This window comes from Cynocephalus volans, chromosome 10 (assembly GCF_027409185.1).
Source record: "Cynocephalus volans isolate mCynVol1 chromosome 10, mCynVol1.pri, whole genome shotgun sequence".
NCBI classification, from domain to species: Eukaryota; Metazoa; Chordata; class Mammalia; order Dermoptera; family Cynocephalidae; genus Cynocephalus; species Cynocephalus volans.
The window spans coordinates 12,740,761-12,767,683 of record NC_084469.1 but is presented as its reverse complement, the minus strand read 5'-3'; the positions used below and the strand labels follow the sequence as shown (position 1 = coordinate 12,767,683).

At 37.9% G+C, this 26,923-nt stretch overlaps 3 protein-coding genes across 6 annotated transcripts in view; 1 reads left to right on the top strand and 2 right to left on the bottom strand.

The window, feature by feature from the left end:
• STXBP4 (syntaxin binding protein 4) overlaps positions 1-3,371 on the bottom strand; it is a 179,754-nt gene extending 176,383 nt beyond the window's left edge. For 2 of the 4 annotated variants that reach the window (XM_063110231.1, XM_063110234.1), the window contains exon 1: positions 2,872-3,371. The gene's annotated coding sequence lies outside the window, so the exon portion shown is untranslated. Of the gene's footprint in view, positions 1-1,329; positions 1,378-2,871 lie in introns of those variants that run through there. The other 2 variants (XM_063110232.1, XM_063110233.1) reach the window with 2 other exon arrangements.
• LOC134387788 (cytochrome c oxidase assembly protein COX11, mitochondrial) lies at positions 3,003-8,556 on the top strand. Its single transcript, XM_063110236.1, has 4 exons — positions 3,003-3,399; positions 6,300-6,455; positions 7,748-7,873; positions 8,268-8,556. The coding sequence occupies exons 1-4, from the start codon at positions 3,037-3,039 to the stop codon at positions 8,448-8,450; spliced, it is 828 nt and encodes a 275-aa protein (XP_062966306.1). The 5' UTR covers positions 3,003-3,036; the 3' UTR covers positions 8,451-8,556.
• A 1,154-nt stretch (positions 8,557-9,710) lies between these two features.
• Positions 9,711-26,923, bottom strand: part of TOM1L1 (target of myb1 like 1 membrane trafficking protein) — a 40,138-nt gene continuing 22,925 nt past the window's right edge. Inside the window, exons 8-16 of the mRNA XM_063110235.1 lie at positions 25,426-25,559; positions 22,500-22,560; positions 21,997-22,114; positions 20,570-20,666; positions 16,736-16,787; positions 14,816-14,921; positions 14,316-14,397; positions 11,046-11,110; positions 9,711-10,279 (exon numbers count right to left, since the gene is read on the bottom strand). Of these exons, the coding sequence (XP_062966305.1) occupies positions 11,047-11,110; positions 14,316-14,397; positions 14,816-14,921; positions 16,736-16,787; positions 20,570-20,666; positions 21,997-22,114; positions 22,500-22,560; positions 25,426-25,559 (714 nt within the window). The 3' untranslated portion in view covers positions 9,711-10,279; position 11,046. The remainder of the gene's footprint in view (positions 10,280-11,045; positions 11,111-14,315; positions 14,398-14,815; positions 14,922-16,735; positions 16,788-20,569; positions 20,667-21,996; positions 22,115-22,499; positions 22,561-25,425; positions 25,560-26,923) is intronic.

Genomic DNA, 26,923 nt, shown 5'->3' with positions numbered 1-26,923 from the left:
GGTCATAAGGGTGGGATCTTGATTTGATGGGATTAACATCTCTCTAAGAAGAGACATCAGAGAGCTTGCTCACTCCTCCCAGCCATGTGAAGACACAGCAAGATGGTGGACGTCCGCAAGCCAGGGAGAGCCTCGCAAGGAACTGAATCAACCAGCACCTTGGATCTTGGACTTCCCAGCCTCCAGAGCTATGAGTAATAAGTGTCTGTTGTTTAAGCAACCCAGTTTGGGGTATTTGTTATGGCAGCCCAAACTGACTACACATGGTAATACTGGATTAATGATAACTTCCTGATTTTGATGCCTAGACTGTGGTCGTGAAGGAGAAAGTGTCCTCATAATTATGAATACACATGTAAGTATTACGTTTATGGTTCTGGAACATCATGCCTGCAATCTATTCTCAAACGGAGCAAAAATGTTAAAGACTGGAGAATCCAGATGATGAATATGTGGGAAGTTTGTATACTATTTCTGCAACCTTTATTTAAACTTTAAATTGTTCGGGCCGGGCCCATGGCGCACTCAGGAACCCCACGCTCCCGCCGCGGGTTCGGATCCTATCTTGGAATGGCCAGTGCACTCACTGGCTGAGTGCCGGTCACGAAAAAGACAAATAAATAAATAAATAATAAATAAATTGTTTCAAAGTGAAAAGTTAATTGGAGATTGAACTAAATGATATTCTACAAAGTACATTCTCAATATAAGTGAAATACCAAAATATTTTAATCATCATCAGAAGTATTTCATAAACATGAATTGTCATATTATCATATTAAGATCAGATAGGATGCATATATTGTTTTACTAAAGCAGTAAAGCTAAAAGACCAACACCACTTTATTGCTATCGCAATTATTGTACCTTAGAAACGATAGTTCCATTTTGCAATTACAAAAAAATAAATAACAGAGAGTCCAAGACAAAGACAGTATTACTGACATATATTTATAACTGCAACCTGGAGCTATACGGAAGGGGTGCCTGGAGAAAAACAATGCTCAAAGAGAATGTATTGTTGGCTTCAAGAATGTTTGTATTTGAATGGGATTTGAGTCTACGCTATAAGAAAATTAAAATATGAGGTCTCCTCCTGAAAGAATTGACAATCTGCTATAAGAACCAAGGTACATACAGATGAAAAAGAATTTCAAATATCATCATAATACAATATAAGTTTGTAGAATCACAGAATCTTGAAATTTTGGAGACTGTGCCAGAGTAGAAAGGAGTCAGAAAAGAGTTGGATTTTATTGGCTCTGCAATCTTCTGGCCTGGTGACCACAGGTTAATCAATTACTCACTTAGGTGACCATCATCACTCACCTGGACTATTGCAATTGCCTCCTGATTATTCTACTTCCATTCTTGTCTCCACTCCCTTTAATCCATTCTCCACAAAGTAACCAATATCTTTTTAAAAAAAAAATGTGAATCAAATCATATCATTTGTAGGCTTCAAACACTCCAATAGCTTCCTATTACTTTTAGAATAAAGACCAAACTCTTGGACATCCCTTTAAAAAGCTCTGTATTATCAGGCCTCCGAATACCTGCTCTGACCCCATTTCCTACCACTTTCCACCCCTCTCACTATGCTAGGAACTTACTGGCCTCCTTTTTGTTCTTCAGGCATATCTAGCGATTTCCTGTCTCTGGGACTTTAGATGGCCCGGAATTGTCATTGTGTAGGTAGCTCCTTATCATTCTTCAGGAGGCTCAAATGTCACCTCTTCAGAAACATCTTACTTTACCACCCCTCCTCATCACTGAATCACATTATGCTTTTGTCTTCAATGCACTCATTGTTACCTGAAATTCCCTCATTTATTTATGTTACTTGATCATCTCCTGAGTCCCTCAGGAGAAAGCACACACCATAACAGATGTGATCTTGTTTGACTTCTGTGCTATAGGACCAGCAGGTTGAATAGTGTCTGGCCCACAGTAAGAGTGAAATAAATAAACGTTGAATCACTTAAAGTTTCTCGAGCCTTCAGCTTCTTCATAAAGTGGGGATAATTAGACTGGCTCTGGCCATTAGAAAGAAAGCCTAACTTTTACTCAATTCTTACTATGCCTTAGCACTGTGAAAATCATTTTATATGCATATTGTCACTGTTATGATTTCCATTTTATAAATAAGGCCACTAGGTTTTAGAGAAGTCAAATAACTAGCCCAAGGTGAGGACCCGGGTAAAAATCCAGAACTGCCTAAACTCAGAACCTGAGCTCTCATCAACTATTTTATAGTTTCTAGAAGGATGCTTCCTTCTGTTACAGTAAATCAAGTATGCAGCCTGCACCCCTCAGGTCCTAGTTTGTCCTGTGGGACCACCGAACAAAGCTATTACATCCCCCATGGGTTTCTTTTCCAAGATGAACATCCCCATTTCCTTCAATCCTCCCTTAAATGATATCCTGGTCACTGTCTTCTGAACAAACTTGAGTTTGACAGCGTCTCTCCGGCTCCAGCTGCGGTGATTCTCTCTGGACAAATAGTAAAGTAGCATCAGAGCAGGGGAAGCCAATTGCCCAGGGGCTGAGAAAATGCAGATGTCGTGAGTGTCCAAGGAGGCCGTAGTTAACACTGGAAGGCTTCCTGACAGAGGTGGCGCCTGAGCTCAAGTCAAGGGCAGTAAGCACAGGGGCCAGCGAACCCCAGTGAAAGGGCCGCGGATGAGCTGCCGCTGGGGACCGCTAGGTTGAGACAAAGGCTGCTAGAGTTTAGGAAGATCAGGGGCACAATCCCAAACGATGATAAGCTTGCACGCGGAGGAGCGAAACGCGTTTCCTAAAAGTAACTTAGAGAAGCACTGGAGAGAAGCAAAGTGGAAGGCATGCTCACGAAGCAAAACGCGAACTTACCCGTAATCTGGCAACCCGGCCTCCGTAGCCCGACTACAAGCGAAGCCACCTGAGGAGCCTGGTAGCCAAGGCAGCGGAAGGCCCAACCCAGACACCGCGAGACTGAACAGGCATCGCGATATCTGACCTCTCGTCCCTGACGGGCGGGCGTTCTTTCCGGGGGTTATGGGAGGGCTCTGGCATCCGGAATGGAGGCGCCTCGCATTCTGTGGCTGGCATTGGAGCCACCCTGGGTCCCCCGCCAGGGCTGCGGAGAGAGTACAGCAGTTCCTCAGGCCGGGGAGGAATGGGACAGGAGGTGCTGAGAGGGGGCTGAAGCGGCTCGGGACGTGGGAGCGCCCCGGCCTGGCCCGGGACCCAGCCGTGCAGCCGCCGCGGCGACCGAAGAGCACGAACCCTTTCACGCGCGCGCAGGAGGAGGATTGGCGGCGGCGGAACAAGACGGTCCTGACGTACGTGGCCGCGGCCGCCGTGGGCATGCTGGGGGCGTCCTACGCCGCAGTGCCCTTTTACCGGCTCTATTGCCAGGTAGGGGCCGGTGCTGCCCACTGGGCGGAGCGATCAGGAGGGGCGGACGTGCAGGACAAAAGCCTGGACAGCCAGCGCTCTGTGGGGCGTTTGCAAGGGGTGCCACCAAGGTTATCTGCCAAAGAGGAAACAGGCTCAAAACAGTGCCTTGCCCAAGGTCAGCAAGGAAATTGGCGGCAAAACAACAATCAGAACTCAGTTGCCCGTAGCACTCGTGCTTATAACACCCTGCGGAGTGAAATTCCCTGATGTCTGAGTTATATCTCATCAAAAAAGGTCCGCAGCTTCTGCTTGGGGTCTCAGCAGTCGGCCTTATTCTCTTGCTCATGCACGCTTTTAAAATGTACTAATCTGCGAACCACCTGTGGTGTATGTGCTAAGGTTAACCCCGCAGATGGGAGCACTCGTGTTTCTTGTGCTTAAACTGGGATTAGCTGTTCATCCACGTAGAGAGGCATGAATTAGGCCTTTTAAGCTTTTTCCCCGTTAATACGTACTGTGCTTACCCTGGGCTCTCTTTTAGATTTAGAAGTTCTAGTGCAGTGGTTCTCGGAGCGTGATCCCCAGTACCAGCATCATCATCACCTGGGAACCTAAGTGCAAACTCTAGGGCCCAGCTCCAGAACTGCTGAATCAGAAACCCTGGGAGCAGGACAAGTCATCTGTATTTTGCTAAGTCTTGTAGATGATTTTGAGTACCACTGGCAAAGTCAAAGTTCACCTGTTTCATAGATTTCTCCATAGTTCTTACCTGGTAGTTTGCAGCTTTGATTGGGCATTAGAATCACCTTAAGTACACAAGTCAGGGCTCCCCAAGCCCAGAGATTCTGATTAGGAGGTCTGGGATAGGGACCAGGAATTTTGGTTTAAAAATCAGGCCACAAGTGAGAGCTACACACTTTTCATTCAGTGTTTGGTAAGATAGTGGTTCCCAAACTTCGGTGTATATTGCAGTCACCTGTAGAGCTTTTAAAAATCCTGAAGGGTCACACAGCTTACCATTTAAATCAGTGAGAGTGGGAGCCAGGCATCAGTAATTTTCAAAGATTCCTCAGGTAATTCCAATGCGCAGCAACGTCTGTTAATCACTAGTTTAACACCATGTCTGGTATTTGTCACAGGGGTTACTGCTCTTTCCCGCTCATATTGTTAACACCTGGCTTGCTTCTTCTGTCTTTATGGAGATCAACTTAACCTTTTTTTTAGATGGTGTAACAGCAGAAGTCAAAAGGGCTTTTCTTTTTTGGTTGTCATACTGCAGGGGGTGGAGGGAGTAGGTGGTGGGGATAGGGTGCTACTAGCATCTAGTGAGTAGAGACTAGGGATGCCGCTCAATATCCAACATTGCACAGGACTCTACCTCCCACCCCCAATTCAAAATGTCAGTAGCGCTGCCTAAACTGAAGTAATTGACAATCGTGTGCATGCATGCACGCACCCACGTGCAATCGTAGGACAGAAAGGTTAAAAAAGTAATTTGTCATCATAAAATCAAGTTGGATGTTAAACAGTGATATTTCCAAAAGAACACCTCTATTACTTTTGGAATTGGAATTCTGGAACCAGAAGTAAGGGATTATTATAAATCACTTAATACAGTGACCTCATTTTATGAGCATGTAAAGTGTAACATAAAGAAAATAAGATTTATTCAGTTCTTAGAGCTAGTCAAGCACAACTAGACTAGAGCCCAGGACATCTTTTCTACTATTTTTGCTTGTCTGTTTTAATTTCTCTAAGCATTGAACTTAGAAATATGAAGAATTCATATTCAAGTAACATATTGAAGAATCTTTATTGAGGGAGGACACAAATTTTTATCAAGTGACTCAAATTCTTCAGGAAAACGAGTTAATCTTAAAATTCAAACCTTATAGCACTCTTACACAGAAGAATGTACTTATTTGTTAAACAAGGATAAAGGCTTGCTTGCCCTCTGATGCATCTTTTAGGGTTATAATGTAATAAATAAGGTAGCATGGCAGTTAACTGAAGCTAGTTGACTTGTGTAACAAGCAGAAGATGTAATACTGTCTCTTGCTGGGAGTCTCCCCTAGCCTCAAATTTGGCTTTTTTTTTTCTCCTAGTATAGTAACACATAAATTATCCAGATACCAGAATTCTGGCAATCTCAAGCATCAGAAGAATGATGACCTTGGAAGTAAGGACTTTTTGTAAAGCATCCTGTAAGGAAATAACAGCAATGGCAAGAAGGAAGGAGTGTCAGATTATCCTGATGCCCTGTGATTAGTTGATTCAGTAACCAAAGGAATTAGGTGCTCTGATTAATAGGTGATATCTGTAAAAGCTGTACTATACAGAGAAATACAGAAAAAAAAAATTTTTTTTAATTAACCAACATGAGAAAATACTTATGATAACTTAGAAAAGCAGAATGTAGAAGTGAAGCTATAAACTAATTTGGACTATAAAAGTTATGATATGGAAAAAGACCAGACAAGAACATAGAAAAATGGAATTATTTAAGTATTTTCATTAAAATGACCGGGTCATGGGTAAATTTTATTTCTATAGTTAATATAAAATACTAGCAATAAAGAGAAGTATGTTTAATAAAAGGGTAAGCTGGAAATTCTGAGCTCTGTTATCAGTGATAATTCACTTATCTAGAGAATCTGCTTTTCCCAAATGACTCATTTCTGACCATGCCAGATAGCCAAGGGATTGCTAAAAAATAGGAATGACTTCGACAAGTATAGGCTCTTGATACCCCAAAAGTGGTCAAACCATTGACACAGTTATAGGAAACAGTGACAGTATGTAAATTGGCTCCAACTGGATTATTAAAGTTAAATTGTTTTTAAAATTTTATTTTTATCCAATAAATAAATCACCAACAACTAAAAGTACTGTTTAATGTATTTAGTATCTTTTTCTAGATGACAGGACTTGGAGGATCAGCAGTTGCAGGTCATGCATCAGACCAGATTGAAAACATGGTGCCTGTTAAGGATCGAATCATTAAAGTTACCTTCAATGCAGATGTGCATGCAAGTCTTCAATGGAACTTTAGACCTCAGCAAACAGAAATATATGTAAGTGACTGAGCAATCATTAAAAGATTACTTTTTTTTTTAAATGAAAAATTCCTTTCATCACTTAAACTGTTTCACTCATAAACTTAATTTCAAAATACAGTTTCCATTACTATAATTCTTTTCTTCCCATAGACTGCTTTTTTATAGCACCCTACACCTAGTGTAACAAAATACATACTTTAAGTTACTTGATAATAAAAGTCAGTTTGGAACAACAGACAGTGTCATGTTTTATTAGAATCATATTAAAAGTGGACTAAAGTCCTCTGGTCACTAATCTTGGGAGTAGCAGTAGTTGTCTCACTATATATATTCCTGACTTTTCCTCAGGTCTAGATGATATAGGAAAAATATTGAAAATCAGTGGTTTTAATAAAAAGTAGTTTACTGGTTTATATTAAAAAGTATCCCTGTCCAAAAAGAAAAAAAAATAATTAAGGACTTTTGAAATAATCAGTAGATAGTAGATAAACATGTTGTACTTAAGTAAGTATACCTAAAAAGTTTCCTAAAACTTTGACTAACCACAATCTTGTGAGGATTTTAACTGGAGTTATCTCATTAACTGATTAGCCAGAAAGACTTAATTTAAATCCTTCTTGGAAAACTTATATTAGGGCTTGCCTAGTATAGTAAATATGACTGAATCTCTCCAATCATTAAGGATTTTATAGGTTATGATTTTGAATGTTAGTTCCAGTTACATTCTAGTGAATAAGGTTTTAGTGGCTGAATTGATACAAATGACAGAATATTCTTTGGCAATTTTTTTTTTTTAAGCCTTGCTATTTTATTTATTTTCCCAAAACAAAGTATTAACACTTTTTGGTTAAATAAAGGTACCATTCAGTCAGATTGTAAGTTTAATTTTCTCTGGTTGTAAGATAAGTTTAATGTTGGTATCCTTTTGAAAAAATATTTAGTCAAATCATGGCATTCAGATATAAGTGTATATAAAGAAGTTAGGTTTGGATTGTGATATGCCTGGCTTGTCCTTGGACACATTTTAAATAATTTTCAGATTATTGCTTGAAGACCTCAGGTATACAAGAGGACAGTCCATAACAAATTATGCATAATAGAGCATTGGTCCTCACTGACTTACGCAAATAAAATTATTTGAAACTCAGAAAAGTTTATGGGTAACAGTCACAATTGCTGACCCTTACTTTAGTTTCAGTTAAGTGTTATGTACGGTCTGATGCATAGGAAAAATAATGACTGATTTAGCAGGGAAAAAAGAACTGTTTGAGATTTAAAGTTTTGATAATGTGTATTCTTTACAACAGGTAGTGCCAGGAGAGACAGCACTGGCGTTTTACAAAGCTAAGAATCCTAGTGACAAACCCATAATTGGAATTTCTACATACAATGTTGTTCCATTTGAAGCTGGACAATATTTCAATAAAATACAGGTACAACTAAATGCAAATTTTATAGAATATGATAAAGGTACATGAAACAGTTCAGTATGAAACTTAGTGTTTTAGTAAATACTTATAATTTCTGAAAATTCCTTTCTTCTAAACTTCAAGCTATTTTTCTTCATTGTTTATACTTGCTATGGAGAGACTGAGAGCCAGACCAAATGGATATCTGATTTTAAGATTAGAATTATGGTGATTTGTTCATTTTCAATCCTTAAAGCAAAACTCAATCTGAGATGAAAAGATGCTGCAATTCTGTCACATAACTTAAAGATTATATTTAACAGTATGCTTATTAAAGTCAAGAAATGAACTACTAGTTTCTGTTGCAGGTAAGGGAATAGAAATGTTATTAAATAAATACCTTTTCTATAACTTCTAGTGCTTCTGTTTTGAAGAACAAAGGCTTAATCCCCAAGAAGAAGTAGATATGCCAGTGTTTTTCTACATTGATCCTGAATTTGCTGAAGATCCAAGAATGGTGAATGTTGATCTCATCACTCTTTCTTATACTTTTTTTGAAGCAAAGGAAGGGCACAAGTTGTCACTTCCAGGCTATAAATGAAGTCAGCAACTAAGTCCTGTTTCAAATTTGTGATTTTTGAAAAATCATGTATCCTGCCTTCTCAGAAGAGAAATATTCTACCTAATGTAAAACCTTCTATTTTAAATGGTTCTACTTTTTTTTCCCCGAACTAATTTATCCCACTTAAAATTTAGAGAACAGGTTCAGCTTTTATCACAAGACACCCACTGCCTATTTGGAATTTATGACTGTTCAATGCCATACTTAATAGTTTGATAGTGTTAAAGAGACTGCTTTGTTTCTTAAATATGCAAACTCAATTGTTCAGCTTAATTATGTTTCTTAAATATGGACTTGATGGTTCAGCTTAATTTAGTAGTTCCCTTCCAAATTGTTAGCCTTTCATACTTGCAGCAGTTAATCTGAGAATTTTTTTTTTAAATATTATGCTTAGGGTTGTTTCAGGCCATAGGCCAGAATTGCTGACCATGTTTATTATTTGTAAAATACGATGGTACTTCGAAAGGTTCATGGAAAAATATTATGAAAAGATAATGCAAATCTTTCCGTGAGCTTTATTTTTTGTGTGTGTGTGTGACCAGTAAGGGGATCGCAACCCTTGGCTTGGTGTTGCCCGCACCGCGCTCAGCCAGTGAGCACACTGGCCATCCCGATACAGGATCCAAACCTGCGGCCTCGGCGCTCCCGGCACCGCACTCTCCCGAGTGAGCCACGGGTTTGGCCCTCTGTGAGCTTTTTGAAGTACCTTACTACTTTCCTTCAGTATGAAGTCACTATTTTTTAAAAGCTCAAAGTAGAAGAGGAATCCCTAAGCCCTAACAGCTTACCCAAAGATTATTTCAAATTCAATTTGACTATTTTCCTTTAAGAACCAGGGCTATTTTACATTCAGAATATAGATAATTACTTTGAAAATGTGGTATCATGGAATTGAAATAAAATACAGAAGTAGAAATAAAATACAGAAGTATATCTACTAGGCTGCTAGCATTTACCATCATAGTTCCAAGTCCCTGAATGTTATATGTAAGGGTGGGATGTGAAGATTTACTGACATCAAAAGTTCTGGGAATAGACTGTAAAAAAAAAAAAAGTGCGTTAAATTATTTTAATAGTAATTTATTTGTCATTGGAATGTATATAAATGAATGTACAGCTTATTTTCGATGTTTTCCAGTAGTCTGTTTCAAATAGAAATGTTAAATTACAGTACAAAGAAAAAAACATTGAGCATTATAAAGAATCATATTTAAAGACCACCTGATACAGAATCTAGTGACCTGTTCAGGACATCTGAAATATAATTAAACTCAATCATCAATGCTTTTATAATTCATAATTCTAAACCAGAGCAGTATTTATAAAGAAGTGCAAATTGACTTTTACATTCAACTTTAAAGGAAGGCACTCAGTATTCTTCCTGAATAATACACTTAGTTTCTCACATTTCATGTTTACATCTATTCAGAATTTTGCAGTAAAATAATCTTAACCTACTCTTATCACAGCTCTGTGATGATTTCTTTTCTAAATGTAAGAGGGCCTGGGACACATAAGACACTAATTAAACTTGTTCTCCTAAGAACTACATAATTTTTCTTCTGAAGTGAATATTTGTTACAACCAGGTTCTACTGAAATAATCTCAAGCTGTTATAAGGAACCATAAATGTTACCCTGGAACTGTTACTCTTCTCTTTAAACTTAATTATAGCAGAGGAGAAATGTTCTACTATGGCTTTGACATGTTGGTAGGTCTTGTCTTCCAGGCCTCAAAGCTGGACAGGGTCTACCCTTTAGAGAGCTGGCACCTCCAATGTAGCTAGCGAGCTGATCAGCCATTTTCACCTATAACAAAGAGAAGAAAATGGCCAATTTCCATCCTATCCTATTTCCCCATTTCTTAATAACTCTTCTTCATCTCTCTCCACTGAGAGGCTGGAGAGCCACAGTCTAGTAGAGAAGAGGTGGAGATGTACTACTTATTCCATGGGGGAGGTGTGAGGGGAATAAATAAGGTTAAAAGGTCACTAATAACCAGGCACTCAGTAAATAAATGAGATGACTAGTGCAGCAAACAGGAAAAACCCAGACCTATTTGGAGGACTAACAGTGAATGAATTCTGGTACCAGTTAACAAGTACTAACTGCACATTAGAGACGAATGCCTGATTTTGGTGCTAAGAAATTTCTATTGATCAAATATTTTTGTTAGCAGTAATACTTCTCTTCTGTAAACCAACTTCTGTATTCCCCAGCCTCATTATTTCTAGCTGACACGATCACAAAGAATGTATTTCATTAGTTGTAATGAACTGTAATGCAGTTCATTACAATTTGAGTGATTCAGAGGATCTGGTATAATAATATTTCACTCACTAAAGTGTCAGACTCAGATGGCCCTTACAAAATGTAAATACTTGGGGCCGGCCCGTGGCTCACTCGGGAGAGTGCGGTGCTGAGAACACCAAGGCCCCGGGTTCGGATCCCATATATGGATGGCCGGTTCGCTCACTGGCTGAGCGTGGTGCTCACAAAATGTAAATACTAAATACAGAAAGTGATAATTACACTGAAATTATATGGAATGTGGAATGTAAGTTGAAGCCTTTACCTCAACAGTCACTATGACTTTTAGTTTCTTTGTGGTGATGAACATCAATTTCTTCATAAATAGCTCTGAAACAAAAAAGCCATTGCAACAAAGGGTTATATATCAATTTCAAAGCACTATTTTGGTTTTTAATTGCCAGCACCATCACTAAAAATCTGGGGCTGTTTGGGGAATTCAGGCTACATCAGTGAATAAAAACAAAGATCTCTGCCCTGAAGCTTACATTCTAACTTTCTGAAATTCTAATGTTGTAATTTCCATGCCTCTTAAAAATGTGTCTTCTAAAATCAATTCACTGTTACTTGTGATTTAAATGAAAAATATGGCTCAGATTTGGACAGTTTGCTTTAAAAAACAAGCTGTTCAGTTTCTCTTGGTTTTAAAACATTTAAAAAGTATATTAATATTCCAGCTTATTTAGCTTATGTGATTACAGTCCAGACTCCTGAGCACCCTTTTGCTTGTAACTCATCTTTGTACCTACATATTGTAATTTCTCTATGGTATCCTTTATTCAGTTCTTTGTATGAGTGTATGTCTTACATGTGTCTGTAGCTAGAAAACAGCTATATCCAAAACCAAGACATTCATGTATATAATGTAGCAAAACATGGCTGAGGAAAAATCTCAAAAATCACAGCACTGTGAAACTATGATCACCAACTTCATGAGGCCCCAGGATGGTCCTGCAATTTTAATGTTTCTCTAAAAAGTCTTGTCTCTCATTGTCCACAAAATTATTTCAACCTTCTTCACTCTCCTCAAACCTCTGATCTCTCTCTCAAGCAGAAACCTCACTTTTTATTTAAATGCTTTGATATGGAAATATCCTCTGCCTATCACCAAATCTTCAAATCTATTTTCATTTGCATCACCCTCTACTTCTGTGATCCTGTCTGCACCTGATTTCTCAAACACTTCACTCATTTGGTTATCCCCCCTTCCTGAGTCTTCAACCTCTCCCTCTAAACTAAACCCTGCCTCTTGGCATTCGCAGATGCTCCTGCATCTCCCACTTTATACGACAGTACAGTCCGTAAGTCCCATGTCGACTCGCAATAATCACCTCAGTAATCCTCTAGCTGCCAAACTACTTTCCATCCATCTCTTTACATTTAAGTTCTAGTAAGTTATCTACACTTATTGTCTCTATTTAATCTCTTAGTTACTTTTTAACACTGAAATTTGGCACCTGTCCCCATCGGAATGGTTTTTACTAAAGTCACCAATGATTTCCACATTACTCAATCCATCGTTATCTAGTTTTTACTTCTCATCTTGTCCTCTCTGCTGTGTTCTTCATGGTTATGTGCTCACTTCTTTTTGCTTCCAAATTAGTTTCCACATTTGGTACTAGGCTCTCTGTTACTTTTTTGCTCTTGGCTTTGGCATTTCCATTTCCTTGAATGTGCCAAAACTTTCTTCCAGGTCTTCCTACAAGTTGTTCCCTGGGCCTGCAATCCTCATTCCAAACTTGTCACTTGAGTAACAATTGCAGATCTCAGCTTTAATGTACTTCCTCAAGCTTTCTCTAACCCCCATGTAAATTAGTTCTTCCTGTTATACACTCAAATCACCATATTTTTTCATACCATTAACACAACTGTAAGTATGTATTTGCCTGCTGATTTAATTTCTGTCTCCACATTATATTTAACCTCGATGAAGACAGGAAGCATGTCTCTTGTTCAACACCACAAATTAGGTACCAGTCACATTCCCTGGTAAATAGCAAATATTCAGTAAATTTGCAAATAAATGAATTGTGTGTGTGTGTGTGTGTATTTTCATAAATGTTGTACTACATATATCCTGCTCGAGCAAAAATTCTTAACCTAGGGTTCATGGACAACAAGTGATGTGAAAATTCTACAATGTTTCTACGGTTCTGTGCTCTTCCTTGGAGAGAACTCTCTGGATTTCATGAGACTTTCAAAGGAATTGAGACACTCTAAGTCTGAGAAAGAGAACCACAGTGGTCGAGTTCCAAAGCTTCCTCTCCAACTTCCCTTCTTTCTCTGTCTCTGTTTCTCTCTCGCTCTCTCACTCTCGCACACGTGCGTGCCTTCAGTATCTGCTACACCACCATATCTCCTTATAGCAATTTCCCGATTAATGTGAATATAACCCAGAACTTTTCCACTACCTATTTGGATACAGAAACTGATAAAAACATATATTTACTGTATCAAACAGAATGACCTAGGAAAATTTCATAATCCTGAGTTAGGAAAAAATACTTATTGGACTCCTAAGTCCATTAATATTGATCATGAATTGTTCCAGAATTGATCACTACATTGAGGGTTTAAAACAGGGTGTCAAAACATCAAATGTCTACACATACCAGGAAAAGAATAGACACGGGGTCGGGTGGTGCTCAGGGGATGGCAGAGCACATGTGTAAAGGAGACAAGCTACTACTCAGCCCCAACCCACTGCTGGCACATAAAAATGCAGGCCTGGTGCTGCTAGGGTATTAAAAAGATCAAGAAATCCAGATTTATTATTTTTAATTATCCCAGTTTTTAACTCTTGGCAAATAATTTTTAAAAAGCACATTTTAAATTCTGCATAGGAATACAACACACAACTGCAGGCAAGATAACAGCATGCATACTGCTAGTTTCTGAACAATAACTTCCGTATACCTGCTTCAATAATTTTGAACAATTTTGGGGGTGACCTTCAGTCACTCAAAGTATATTAAAGCTCTAATGAGCCTCCCATCCTGTAAATATATGCCCTTCATCAATTTAAAATCATAAAATAATCGTGCTTTAGGGATTTCAAGTTAAAAAGTAATTTTTACACTAATGCTTTATTATTTTAAGCACAGTGTTGTGGTATGTAGAAAAAACTAAAAAACAAGTTCTTACATAAATTTTTTTTGGATCAGTTGTTAAAAAACAGCTAAAACATCCCATCAGTGTGGTAACTTATGTCAACAATCAGTAAATAGTCCTCAAGCTGGAGAGAACCTGACTTTCTGCCAAGGCATCTATCTATGAGGAATCCATTAATGCACGTTAGTTCTGGTTATTTCTGAATGTGAAACCCCAGCGTTTTTAGTTTTTAGGCAGAAGGTCCGGGAACGATAAAACCATTAATAGCAACAGCTGCCATAAAACCTCATAAGTCATTTTAAATAAGGCCATCAATTTCTGCCAAGACCTAAACAAAGTTAAATAATATAACCAAGCCCTATTAGCTCTGCTATCAAAGGGAACCAAGACAAAAAATAAATTAATCATTTTGTAAATGACTTACTCTGCAGTGACAGCAGGAGCTAAGGGATCAAACTCCATTACCTCGTAGTAATTGGGTGACTGGAGATCATTCTTCGTCATCGCTTTAGGCAAAAAAGAGACCAGTAAACACACATTGTGCTTTTCGAGGAGTATATACAATTAATATTCTCTATAATTTCTACTGCAAATATAAGACCCTAACAAAGACAACCAAAACAGACTAATGTTCCAAGGCTACTCCCAGGTTCAACAAATCTATATATAACACAAAGATTTCGAAACCTCAACTAAAAGTTCATTCCTTTCATGTTCAAAATACATCATTCAGTTCAACACAAGCATTTTTATAATCTAATGTCAGTCATAATGGTAGCTGCTCTAAGTCTGCTTCATATGGCTTAAAAATGCAAATGAGTTCCTCAAATTTCTCCTATTAATTTTCAATTACCAATAAATCTCTGGCAGAGATTTATTCTCACAAGTTTACTTATTTGATGTAAATAACAATGTCTCGTGTACCTGGATGATTACTGGGCAAAGATGGAAGCCTCTGGTTTGCTGGTGTTGCTGCAACAGTCTGTAGACTAACTGGCTGTAGTAATACAGGATTAAAATGTTCCGGAAACTGAAGAAAGCATAACACAAGTTGAAATAAACATTCCACATTAAGCTTTTCTTTTTTTATTATTTGGATTGCTAGGCTTCCAAGTGGCACTGTTCCAAGAACCATTGTGCAACTGGACAAGAACTTGTAATTTTTAACTATTACTTTAGTTTTTTAGGTAACAGCCACCTGAAATTTATTACTTTTATGTCTGGTTTCATGCCCATTGTACCCCATTTCCCACATAAAATGCAAAAAAAAAAAAAAATGTTGCTTTTAAGAAAGGATTATATGACTCAGTACAGATTCTCTGTTTTTCACTCTGAATATAAAATCTTAACCTCAAACAGAAAAAAAAATCTTAAATCTATAAAAGTCTTAAATATTTAATCAAATCAGGACTGATAAGATAAAGATTAAAATCTTAATTAATTTTCCTCATTTATGATACAAATATATCCTGGGCACCCACTAGCTGCCAGGAACTATTAATAAAGGAATAAATAAAACGGACCCAAGTCCCTGCCCTAATGGAGCAATCAACAAATGTAAACAGATGTCAAATGGCATGTGCTATAATAAAAAAAGCAGGGTAAAGAGAAGAGAGGCTGGGGTGGGATACTGCTCTGATAGGCAGTAGTCAGGGAATGCTTCACCACTGGGGACATTCAAGCAGGGCCTTGATTCAAGTAAGCCCTGTGATTATCAGAGGGCACAGAGTTCACAGGCTCTGAAGTGGGGGAAATGCCAGTGGTTAGAACAGAGTGAGTCAAGGTAGAGAGGCAAGAGAGGTAATGGGCAGGGTCGTGTCAGCATTTCAGGCTTTTACTGAGTAAAACGGGAAGAAAAAAAATAGGTGGGTTTTGAGCAGATGAGTGATACAATAAGACTTTACTTTTTGAAAAGGTTGCTCTGGTTTCTTTTTGGAGAATAGATTGCAAGGTGGGGGGAGGTGGGGCAACCTTCAGGGAGATCACTGTAACATCCACCCAAGGGTGGCATGGACTAGGATGTAGAAGTGGAGGTGGTGACAAGTGCCTGGATAATGGCCATATTCCATATACATTCAGTAAAAGGTAAAAAGGTAGAAGTCAAGCACCTCTAAAGAGTGGAGTGGCCATTTCCTGAAGTGAGAAGTCTGCAGAAAGGGCAGGTTGAGAGCGGGGACTGTGAAGAAATCAAGAGGAAATGTTAAGTGGAAAGTGGATCTGCGAGGTCTGAGTTTAGGAAAGGGGTCTGGGCTGGAAACATGAACTTGGAGGTTGTCAGAATTTGAATGATACCAAATGACCAAGGAAGAATGAATGCAGATAGAGAGGTCTGAAGCCTGAGCCCTGGGGTCTCCAACATTGAAAGGTCAGCATGGTAGGAGGAGACAGCAGAGAAGAGGAAGAATAAAAGCAAGTCAAGAGAAGAACCCAAAGTGAGAGGTATCTGAAAGCTACATGTGCATAAAGGAGGAGGTGACTGACTTTGTCGTGTGCTGCTGATAAATCAGGTAAGACACGCACTGAGAATTGCCAAACTAGATTTAATAATACCAAAGTCACTAGGGACCTTGACAAGAGCTGTGTCCTTAGAGTGGTAGGGATGATAGCCCATCTGAAGTCTGTCAGAGGATGGGAGGAAAGAAAGTGGAGGCAGGAAATATAAACAACCCTAAAGAAATGCTGATCTTAAACCATCTTTCTAACAGAAGTGAGACGAAGGAAAAGTCCTAACAAGAGCTGTGTCAACACGTTACTGAGTAGAACATAAGAATAACCAGGAGTTCTTTTTTGGCTATGATAATCTGCTGACTAGGTGAACTGCCAGGAAAGAGTTTTGTTACTTACATTATCATATGTATGACCTGAGGCGAGGTTTTGGCTGGTCCTTTGGGCAAACCTAGGATAGTGTGATAACACAGCATGATTACCCTACGGTGAGAACACAAATGTAAAAAGAAAGATGATTTTCCTGGTCTACAAACAAAACCTAAACTGTACCTTCAGACTGCACAAAATGTGACTTTTATATAACAGTTGCCATCTGGTTTCAGTACCTACCAGGTCATGATGCCCAAGTATCAAAGATATAAAGCACTGTCCCTTGGCAGTGGTAGTCCTGAGATCCTGAAGTGTGCACAGTACACTAATAAGAACAGAACCTCAGTCCTTCCACCAGAGTAGCTATACTACCCCATCATTTCCTAAAGGATGAGAAGCAGAGCAGAGGTTAAGAAGGAAGCTGAGGGGGTTCCTGGCCAGGGTAGGGTGGAACACACACTTCACCTTGTCTCTCCAACTGAATGTCACTATTAAAGCTGGACAGAATACACGGAGCAGCTATTTGAGGACTCTGAAAAGGACATAGCAGAAGCCTGATTGAGAGAGACAACTAGAACTTGAGTATTACTGAACTGTTGGTGAATTCACCATTTCTTGTCCATTTGTATTGCCTGACCTAAATGCAATGCAGCCTGAACCCCAAATGTAGGCCTCAGAGAGGACATCAGCTCCAGGAGAAGCCCTCTCATCCTCACTTCAAGGAGCAGGAAAGGGAAATCCTAATGTTCAAAGAGTGTGGAAATACCTCACTCCTTTTTTGTCCTCTTCACTCTGTTCTCACACCCCAAATCACAGGCAACCCCAAGGTGGCTTCAGGTACAGCAGAAGCAACAGGGACCTGTAGGTTGGAACTGAGTGAGAGAGATCTTCCTCTCCCATAGATGGAGCTGCTATACCAAGAGGATGGGAAGAACCCCCTATTTTCCTTTCTGTCCTGCCATTTGGTTGCAGACATAAGGACAGTTGAGGAAATGCATGGTGTAGTAGGGTAACAAAAGCTCCAGCTTTATGACTGTAGAAGTGAAAAGGGGAGCTCCAGGAAACCAGAAGGTAGCAGAGAAATCACAAAGATGGAGGAATTCAGAAAAACAACCCCATAAAAGTGCTTATAAAATCCTGGCTTCACCCTTAACCAAAGATGTGGTCCCAGTCAGGATGCCAAAAATGTTAAGAACTAAACATGATTTGCTGCCCAGACCTTAGATTGGCCACTGGGTGGAACATATGTGGGACAGATTTGAATAGCACCACAAAGGTCTTGAAAACTTTGAGACAGCTGAAATTGTGGCATTAATCTAACTTGGTTATCTGTCTACTAAAATCTAAATATCAACATTACTGACAGGATTCAAATAAGACAGTCTCATAATAAACATTAAAGGCTCAAGATATAATACAAAATTACTAGGCATAGGAAGAGCCAGAAAAATTACTACTTGCATGAGAAGACAAATCAACAGACATTAATAGTAACAGGACACAGACACTGAAATGATCTCACAGATTTTAAAGCAGTTATTGTACAAATGTTCCAAACAATTGTGAATGCTTAAAAAATATAGAAAAATAGAAAGTCTCAAAGAAGAAGATATAAAGAGTCAAACAGAAATTTTAAAACTGAAAAATACAATATCTGAAATAAAAAATAAAAAAACAAACAGAATGAGCTCAATAGCAAAATCACATGACAGAGGAAATAGTGAACTTGAACACAGTTCACATAAATTATCGAATCAGAACAACAAAGAGAAGAAAAGAGTGAAAAAAAGTAATGATCAGAACCCTAAACACCTATGAGACAATGTCACATGTCTAATATTTGTGTCAGAGTTCCAGGAGGAGAGCAGAAAGTGTGCAGTGCTCAGAAAAAAAAAATAATAATAAAAATTGAAGAAATAAAAGCTGAAAATTTCACAAGTGTGCTGAGACATAAACCCACAGATTCAAGAAGTTCCATACAGTGGGGTTAAATGGTTGTTCCCCGAAAGATATGTCTATGTCCTAATTCCCAGAATCTGTGAATGTTACCTTATTTGGAAAAAGGGTCTTGACAGACATAATTAAGTTAGGGATCTTAATACAAGGATATCATCCTGTTTTATCTGGGTGGGCACGAAATCCAATAATAAGTGACCTTAAAAGAAAAAAGCAGAGGGAGATTTAAGACATACAGAGGAGAACTCCAGGTGAAGGTAGGGGCAGAAACTGGAGCAATGTGGTCACAGTCCAAGGAAGCCAAGGAATGCCAACAAGTCACCAGAATTTGGAAGAGACAGAGAATGGATCCTCCCCTAAAAGTCCTGGAGGGAGTGTGGCTCTGCTGAATTTCAGACTTCTTGTCTCCAGAACTGTGACAGAATAAATTTCTGTGGTCTTAAATCACCCAGTTTATGGTAACTTGTTATGGCAGCCACAGGAAACTAATATATTCAGCCAACCCCAAACAGAATAAACAAAAAAAAAAAAGAAAAAAAAAAATCTATTCCTAGACACATAATAATCAAATGGCTCAAGATTAGAAAAAAAAGAAAAATTATTTAAAGCAGCCAGAGAACACAACACATATTATCTATAGGGGAACAACAATTCAAATGAATGTAGTTAGAAACCATTTAGGCCAGGAGAGTGGAACCATCTTTTAAAACTGTTGAAAGAAAAGAACTGTGAACCCAGAATGCTATATCCCATGAAAATATCCTTCAGGAACAAAGATTAAATAAACGCATTATCACATGAAGTAAAAATAAGAGAACTGCTAAAGGAAATTCCTGAGAGAGAAGGGAAATCATACCAGAAGAAAAAAGAAGAACAACAGAAATAGTAAATATTGGGTATACATAATAGACCATTCCTCTCTTCTTGAGGTCTTTAAATTATATTTGAGGGTTGCAAGAAAAATTATAACACTGTCGGTGATTTCTTTACAATGTACAGAGGTATAATGTATAAGATAACTATAACATAAAGGTACTTCAAAAAGTTTGTGGAAAAATAGAATTGAAAGATAATATGAATCTTTCCACAGACTTTTTGAAGTATCCTTATATATGGTAATAAAGTGTGTACATTTCACTTTAAATGGTTAAATGATGATTCCAAGTAGACTGAAAAATTAAGTATATTGCCAATCTGAGAGATAAAAAAAAAATGTCTTATAGCTTAATTTACATTTCTCTAACTATAAGTAAAGTTGAACATCATTGCATATGTTTATGGGTCATTAATATCTCTTTTTTGGTGAACTCTCAGTTCATGAGTCTAGCTACTTACTGGTCATATGAACTTGGGCAAGTTCTACTCCCTAAGTCTCAGTATCTTCTGAGAATAGGAATAGGAATAATGATAATAGCACTGACCAAAGAGCTTCTGTGAAGATCACTTGGAATAAACTTAGCAAAGTGCCTGGTATGTAGCAAGTGCTCCATAACTGGTGTGGCCATTACTCTTAACAATTTTGAATTAAATTTCTCTTCCTTCTCCTTTGTCATTGTATTTCCCCAGTTTTCCCCCTACCTCCTGTTACCACTAAAAAATAACAGAAACAAAGACAATTTATTGAAGACTTATTATGTACCAATTGCTATAGTAGGAGTTTTACAAACATAAACTCACTAAATCTTTGTAAAAATCCTAGAAAGTATTCTTAGAAGAAAACTGAAGATTTACAGTGGCTAAGTATCTCATCCTAGGTCACACAGCTACTAGGAAGTAGTGCTGAGATTCTAACTCAGGTCTGTCTGATTCTTAAATCTCTACTTTTTAATATTATGCCACATTTACTTAAATGCAAGGAATAAGAATGTCATGGTATTAGTTCTGCAGCGATACTGACATACTTACACGGGTATCTCTGTATTTTCCAAGTTTAGCAAATCCATCTGTGGATAAAGACTGGGTTTTGAGTTGTTTGTTACATCTGGATTTGGAGACTTGAAATCTAGAACACAAAATGGACTTGCTTGGTTTTAAAATATTTTTTCAGTCAGTTGTTATGCTGGATTTTTCAAGGAAAAAAACAACAACAAAAACAAATTTAAGAGATTAGTACAGGTATTTCCATCACCATAAAATCATGGGATTTCCTTTAAGAGAAATTAAAAAGCTTCCTTTACGACAGGTAGAGAGAAAAACATTTCCTGGCACAAAAAGAGGTTGTTGTAAAGGTAACACATACTATATTGATTGTGTTTTCTGAAATCCCAAGCAAATTCAGAATGGAAAGGATTTTACAGGTCTTGTTCTGCCCAGCACAAAAGTAAAAAGTTATGGTATATACAAAACTCTACCCTCACCTCCAAGCTTTAACTTTTCATAATCTTAGGTGAGATAACCAAAAGGAATAATTATTTTCTCTTCTCTGAAAGTTCCTGATAAAAATCCAAGAAAACTCTTCAACGGACCTAAATCTACATGTCCCACTAGCTGACATTTATTGTTGGTAAGTAGCCAACATTTTAGAAATTGGGAAAGTTATTAGAAAACCACAAATTCAGTGGTACTGAATATTTTTACTTTGAAAATACCAGATAACCTAAGAGAAGAACAGTCTGATTTTAATTTGGCAAAACTTACGGATTTCAGAATCTTTCACCATCCTTATTTTGTAATTTACCACCACTTGTGGGAATATGAATAGTAGAAGATAACAAATAAGTTAGATAAGACAGATAACCCCAAGCCTACAGTGCATTATATAAACATTACTTCATTTACTTTCACAGCAACTCTCTAAGGAAACCCTTGTTCCCATTTTATAAAGTAAGAAAGTTTCAAAGGTTAGGTGGCTAAGAGGTGGCAGAACTGGGATTTCAATGTGGGCTTCTCTGACTCTAAAGCCTGTTTTCCCCTCTACATTTCACCAATCATGTGGATCATGCTTTGCAATTCCTGAGTTTCTCCATCTGCATCAAACATTCCCTTACCTGATGCTGTGGTATAGCAGAAAAACCCAATAATAGTGTGTAGGTTCAGAGTAGATTTAAGTATTGGCCATCAAGCTGAACAACCTCTACAAAGTAGGCCAACTGAATTCCATGAGATTCTAAGCCAGAGGGATGAGTTTCAAGGACCACCTCCCCCAGATACATGCCATTCCTGTACTGGGTTTGACCCAATCATTTGCCAGGAAGAAATTACATCTCCTGATATTCTCTGATAATCAAACCAACTTCAATCCTTTCTCAAGTGGCATTTAATCATGAAACCAAGGAGAATTGTTTCACATCAAGCTTTTCTTCTGTTCTACAAAGACCCAAATGCTTATTTACTTAAGTCTGAAAGCTGATCATTCATAGGGCTCTGTTCTCCCAGAGTTGCCCTAGGCATCGGGGGGCTGGGGTTTAGGTAGAGGAGATCACGAGATGGGGCAGAAGGCTCACTGGTAGTCTGAAAACAAAGCAAACAAAAGTACAATTTAGAAAAAAAAAACGTGTCAAGTAGTTTATCATGGCTTTCTCCCCATAGACTTTCCTTTGAAGAGGGAAGGATCCCATTTGGAGGCATTTTGAGGAAGAATACTCCATTCAACAGGCAACACCAGTATGAATCACATCTTACCACCGATTTAATGAATGAATCTTCTTATGCCCTCTTATTAATAACTTAATAATATTAAATTATTCAGAGAAATACTCTGCACCACCAAAACCACTCCAAATTGTCAATGCATGTCTCCTTTTTTTTAAAAAACCTGTTTTAGGTAAGCCTTGCTTCTACTGTACAACTGGTAAAATGTTCAATTGTTTATTTCACAACATTTCTAATTACTTACATTGGTGGCTTCCTTCTGGTTCTTATGTTCCTCCAAATACCTTTGATGGTTTCGAGTAAACCTGTTTGAATTAGCAAAATGCAAATATTTAAAATAAAACAGATTTGAAACTTCTACAAAATTTAATAAATATTAATGTGCGATTATTTAGGAATAAAGATAATCAGCCACATCCCCACTCAATTCCCAGGAAAATACTTTGAATAATTTTTACATCCTTAGAGAAAACTGCAAGAAAATATAAAAGTATTCTAAAATATTAATAATCCCATCACCCAGAAATTATTACCCTATTCATATTGATATTTTTCTTCTAAGTGAATATTTTTAAACTTAGTTGAAATATACATTAATTCTGTATCCTAATTCAATTACGTTGCAAGCATTTTTCTAGTTATTCAGAAATACAATTTTTAATGGCTGTAATATTTTACCTTATAAATCTATCACACCTTTAGCCATTCTTCTTATTTTCAAATACTTAAGTTGTTTCCTGTTTTACCATTATAAGTAATTTCCATAAAAATTCAAATACACTGAAAGTATTTTCTCTGTTTCCCTGTTTATTGTCATTTTTATAAGACACTTGATATCTATAAAAATACTGACCTTTTACAACTTTGATTTAGAGGGTAAAGGAGGAGGGTAAATGTGAAAGACTAATTGAAGTTTGAAGGCAGAAGTCCAATGTTCAAGTGCCAGAATTATTATCTAGTAGCTACATAACCATGAATATGACTCCCTGAACCTCAGTTCTCCAACTGCTAAAAGGGAATAACAACATTTGAGCTATGTCCTCAGAAAATTATTTTCAGGGACAAAAACATGCAAGAGTACTTCAAAAAGTTTATGAAATAATAGAATTGAAAGATAATATGAATCTTTCTATGAACTTTTTGAAGTACCCTTGTAGACAGATAGATAATACAGGTGGATGAATATAAACATGACAGAGTTGCTTTAGAAATGTACAGTATTACTATGATGACACATTGATTCCAGGAGCCTAAATACTTTAAAGTCCTAAAAGCTTATACTGAATCTGAACATGCACTTAGCTTTAGGATTTTTCTAAAATTCTAAATCCTTTTTAATTCTGTCTTACAGCATTGTCCTCTTGTATGCTAGTCAATTATATGCTGCATATAAACAATCTTCCCAGATCAAGCCCTGAATAACAAATTTCAATTTCCTTATTTGCTCAACTATTCTCTAAATTTAATGAGTGGAGACTTGTGGGGATGCTGGAATAGGATGAATATATTTTGCATGTAGGATGGATGTGAATCTTTGGGGACCAGAGGGAAGACTGTGATAGGCAAAATAAAGATATCCACACCCTAGTCAAAAGAACCAATGAGTATGTTAGGTTACATGGCAAGAGGGCATTAAAGTTGGAAATGGAATTAAGTTTGTTAGTGAGCTGACCTTAAATGGGAGATTTTTCTGGACTCTACAGATAAGTCCAGTGTAATCATAAAGGTCTTTAAATGTGGAAGAGAGAGGAAGAAGAGGAAGGAAAAGTGATATGATGTAAGAAGGACTGAACCATTGTTGGCCTTGAAGGTGGAGGAAAGTATCCATAAGCCAAGGAAAGTAGGTAGCATCTAGAAGTTGCAAAGGTAAGGAGGTGGACTTCTCCAAAAAGAAATGTAGCCCTGCTGACACCTTGAATTTAGTCCAGTGACACCCATTTCAGACTCTTGATCTACAGAACTTAATTATTATCTTACAGTAATAAATTTGTGTTGTTTTAATCCACTCAGTTTGTGGTAATTTGTTACAGCAAACACAGAAAACCACCAGAATAGTAACCTTTTCTAGAGGCAAGACTGTCTCTCTGAGTGTTAGAACTTAAATGTTTCTATCACATAAATTACCACAGTCACTTTGGCACACATGGTTCAAAGAAGAATCAGAACAAGCTGTTGACAGAAGTAATCCAATCTCCTGATATCTTGACCAAGTAAACACACACATTCCCTCTAAAAGAAAGCCTTTAGGTAGGGGTCTTATGGTTTGCAATAGAATTCTCCAAAATTAAAAACAGAAGGCAGCATTATACTGAAAACCATGTGGTTTTCCTTGGATATTTTTCGGCTTACAAAGATTTGAACCACAGAAAACAACAGGCAGGGATTGAGAGTTTGTTCAGTGCTAAGAAAGTGTGGTTACTTCACATCAGTCAATGCCTGGTCATCTTTTCACATGAACAGCTGCTGTCCCAAATGGCAGTAAATATGAGACAGTGAAGGAAAGAAAAACGACTTGTTTTATTTCACTGATTCTCCTGGTTCACTCGTGATCAGTGGAAAAGAAACCTAGTTGATAAATTCAAAGGCTCAGTGGGACAGTAATGGGGAGGAGGACAAGAAATGAATATTTAATAGCTATCAATGTACTAGTACTTCACTAGGTGCTTTCATATACAGTATCTCATTTAATCTTAAATACACACACACACACACACACACCCACCCAACTCCCTTCAAATAGGTATTATCTTCTTTAATAGAAAACAACCTAAGTCTTAGAAAAGTTATGCAACTCATCCAAAATAATGAGCTAGATTTGAAATCCAGGCCTGTTCACCTCTTTCCCTTATGTCAGACTGGTCTCATTCTTCATCAGCTGGTTAGAAATACTGCCACTGTGCAATTAAACGTTCCCAGTGATTCTCAACAGAAACAGTACCTCCAAGGGTGTCTAGAAATGTCACTTTAACTAGGAGGAACCCCCCTGGCATTTAGTGAGTAGGGGCCACAGAAGGGAAAATTATCCCACCCAAAATGCCAATACTACTCCTATTGAGAGAGAAGAGAATCTAGAAATCTGTTTCCTTGTAGGCACTCTAATAAGAAGGCAGAATAACTGGTGGTGAAACCAGAAGTGGAGGAGAGTCAGAGAGGGTACACCATCTACTCACCTCTCATATCCAAGGATGGCATTATTCAACTCCTCATTCACTTGAAGTAGCTCAACAGTTACATCTTCATTCTCCACCACCACGAGCAGGTCCATGATCCTCTCCTGCATATCCCGACCTGTCTTATAAAGTTTCTGCCAAAGAAAGGAGAGAGGTTTCTTCTTCCATGACTTCCGTAAAGACAACTGAACCACCAATCTACGTACATCTGTGTTCACCTCCACACTGAGGCACCTACCGGAGACGCCCAATGTATTTAACAGCTCATCCTTCCTATCAGAAGGCAGTGAGTTATAAAATGATTATATTTTCCTGGAAACATTAAAACAGGTTCATAAGGACACTATGTTACAGTGGACGTAATGCTGGACTAGAACTTAAATGCTATATGGGAACTCTAGATGCACTGCTTACGAGCTGTGCCATGTTGGGGGAAAAAAATTACTAGTTTTCTAAATCTTAGTTTTCTCATTGATACATGAAAATTATACCATCTGCCACATCTATCTCAAGGGTTGGCATAAAAATCAAATTAGATGTGTGTAATGAGGAACTCTATAACCATAAAGCATAAACATAAAATGTTATTGTCATTATTAGTGGTAGTGGAAGAAGTAGTTAAAATACATTTACAGCAGCATAATTTTATTTCCTGTTATGTTATACTTAAACATTTAAGGTTTATAGTTACATCACATTCCAAGGTATACTGAACCAGGGTTAAAAAACCAAACATGGATAATATCCTTGTTCGCTACCTAGATTCACGGCACTGAGCCATGAAACTACCCCCCAAACCAGCTTTTCTTCATAAGCATGTCAGGCACCTACAGCAGACTTACTGATTCAGAATCTCCTGGGCTGAGGGTCTGAAAACCTACTTTTTAAACAAGTACCGCAAAGTGTTTCTTATGTACACTTGAAAACTTATGACATTCGAAAACTGCTGCCTTACAAATGACTTCCTTCTAGGCAACACTCCAATAAACCTGAGGCGCATAAAACTGATATTAATATTTCCTCAATCCCATCTTGAATAGAATTTGTCTATGCAATAGTACATTAACTTAAAGCAAAAACACTGGGACGGGCCGGCCCGTGGCTCACTCGGGAGAGTGCGGTGCTGATAACACCAAGGCCCCGGGTTCGGATCCCATATACGGATGGCCGGTTCGCTCACTGGCTGAGCGTGGTGCTCACAACACCAAGTCAAGGGTTAAGATCCCCTTACCGGTCATCTTTAAAAAAAAAAAAAAAAACACTGGGACACTTTGCCTTTCAAAACGAAAGCAGAACTTGTTTAAACATCACACAATTACATTATCTGACTTTTTCGCCCTCAAGAAAGAAAGGCCCACTGAAAAATTTATGCTTCATGAAACCATTTAGAATCTCAAACAGTCTATTACAAGACTCCTGACAGGAAATCTCTAAATAAATAAATCAAACTATTACCAACTGGCATTTAGACTCAAAAGTAAAAGCCACTACCTCCAAA

Excerpts from the sequence above, each read along its gene's own strand:
- LOC134387788 (XM_063110236.1), top strand. The coding sequence starts at position 3,037 with ATGGGAGGGCTCTGGCATCCGGAATGGAGGCGCCTCGCATTCTGTGGC. Across the intron at positions 3,400-6,299 it reads TTTACCGGCTCTATTGCCAG|ATGACAGGACTTGGAGGATC; the intron begins GTAGGGGCCGGT and ends ATCTTTTTCTAG. Across the intron at positions 7,874-8,267 it reads AATATTTCAATAAAATACAG|TGCTTCTGTTTTGAAGAACA; the intron begins GTACAACTAAAT and ends TATAACTTCTAG.